This window comes from Cyclopterus lumpus, chromosome 21, assembly GCF_009769545.1.
Source record: "Cyclopterus lumpus isolate fCycLum1 chromosome 21, fCycLum1.pri, whole genome shotgun sequence".
In the NCBI taxonomy this organism is placed as follows: Eukaryota; Metazoa; Chordata; class Actinopteri; order Perciformes; family Cyclopteridae; genus Cyclopterus; species Cyclopterus lumpus.
This window is the reverse complement of record NC_046986.1, coordinates 1,059,213-1,060,000: the sequence shown is the minus strand read 5'-3', so window position 1 is coordinate 1,060,000 and position 788 is coordinate 1,059,213. Positions and strand designations below refer to the sequence as shown.

General features: G+C 48.2%; 1 protein-coding gene across 1 annotated transcript in view; it reads right to left on the bottom strand.

Annotated features, from left to right (window-relative positions):
* The window catches only part of sema5ba (sema domain, seven thrombospondin repeats (type 1 and type 1-like), transmembrane domain (TM) and short cytoplasmic domain, (semaphorin) 5Ba), a gene marked incomplete at its 5' end in the record, with an annotated part of 26,196 nt that extends 25,925 nt beyond the window's left edge, over positions 1 to 271 (bottom strand). Inside the window, 1 exon segment of the mRNA XM_034561702.1 lies at positions 247 to 271. Coding sequence (XP_034417593.1) covers positions 247 to 271 — 25 coding nt within the window.
* Between the last annotated feature and the right edge of the window lie 517 nt (positions 272 to 788).

Here is a 788-nt window from a genome sequence, read left to right as displayed (position 1 = left end):
TCTCTACTATGACACACACACACACACACACACACACACACACACACACACACACACACACTCCTCCAGTCATAGCGAGGTGAAATATCATTTATGCAGATTGAAACTTTTCCTCAGAACTTTGGCGTCTCCGCGCTGTTTTCATCGCTAATGCAACGATCAATAACAAACTATTGGCTCGGTTGAGTTGCAAATCAACCGTCTTGCCCAGCAATCAATTATCCGTCTCTCACTACAGCTGCTCACCAATCAGGCTGAATGCAGCGAGCACAAGCGGAGGACGGGTCCAGGTTTAGGGATCGATGCTGTGACTAAGCCTCCAGAGAGCTCAGGAACCAGAGGAACCCGATGGTTCTGATCTCACACAGGTCATGAAGGCCTCAGCAGAGACCGTCCAATAATGTTCTCTTCCTTCCCGATACCCCGATAGACTTCTATACAACCAGAGGAGTCGCCCCCTGGTGGTCAGGAGAGAGAATGCAGCTTTAACACATGAAGCATAGACTTCTATACAACCAGAGGAGTCGCCCCCTGGTGGTCAGGAGAGAGAATGCAGCTTTAACACATGAAGCATAGACTTCTATACAACCAGAGGAGTCGCCCACTGGTGGTCAGGAGAGAGAATGCAGCTTTAACACATGAAGCATAGACTTCTATACAACCAGAGGAGTCGCCTCCTGGTGGTCAGGAGAGAAAATGCAGCTTTAGGACATGAAGCATAGACTTCTATACAACCAGAGGAGTCGCCCCCTGGTGGAAAGTACTGAAATATTGAAGTACTAAAATAC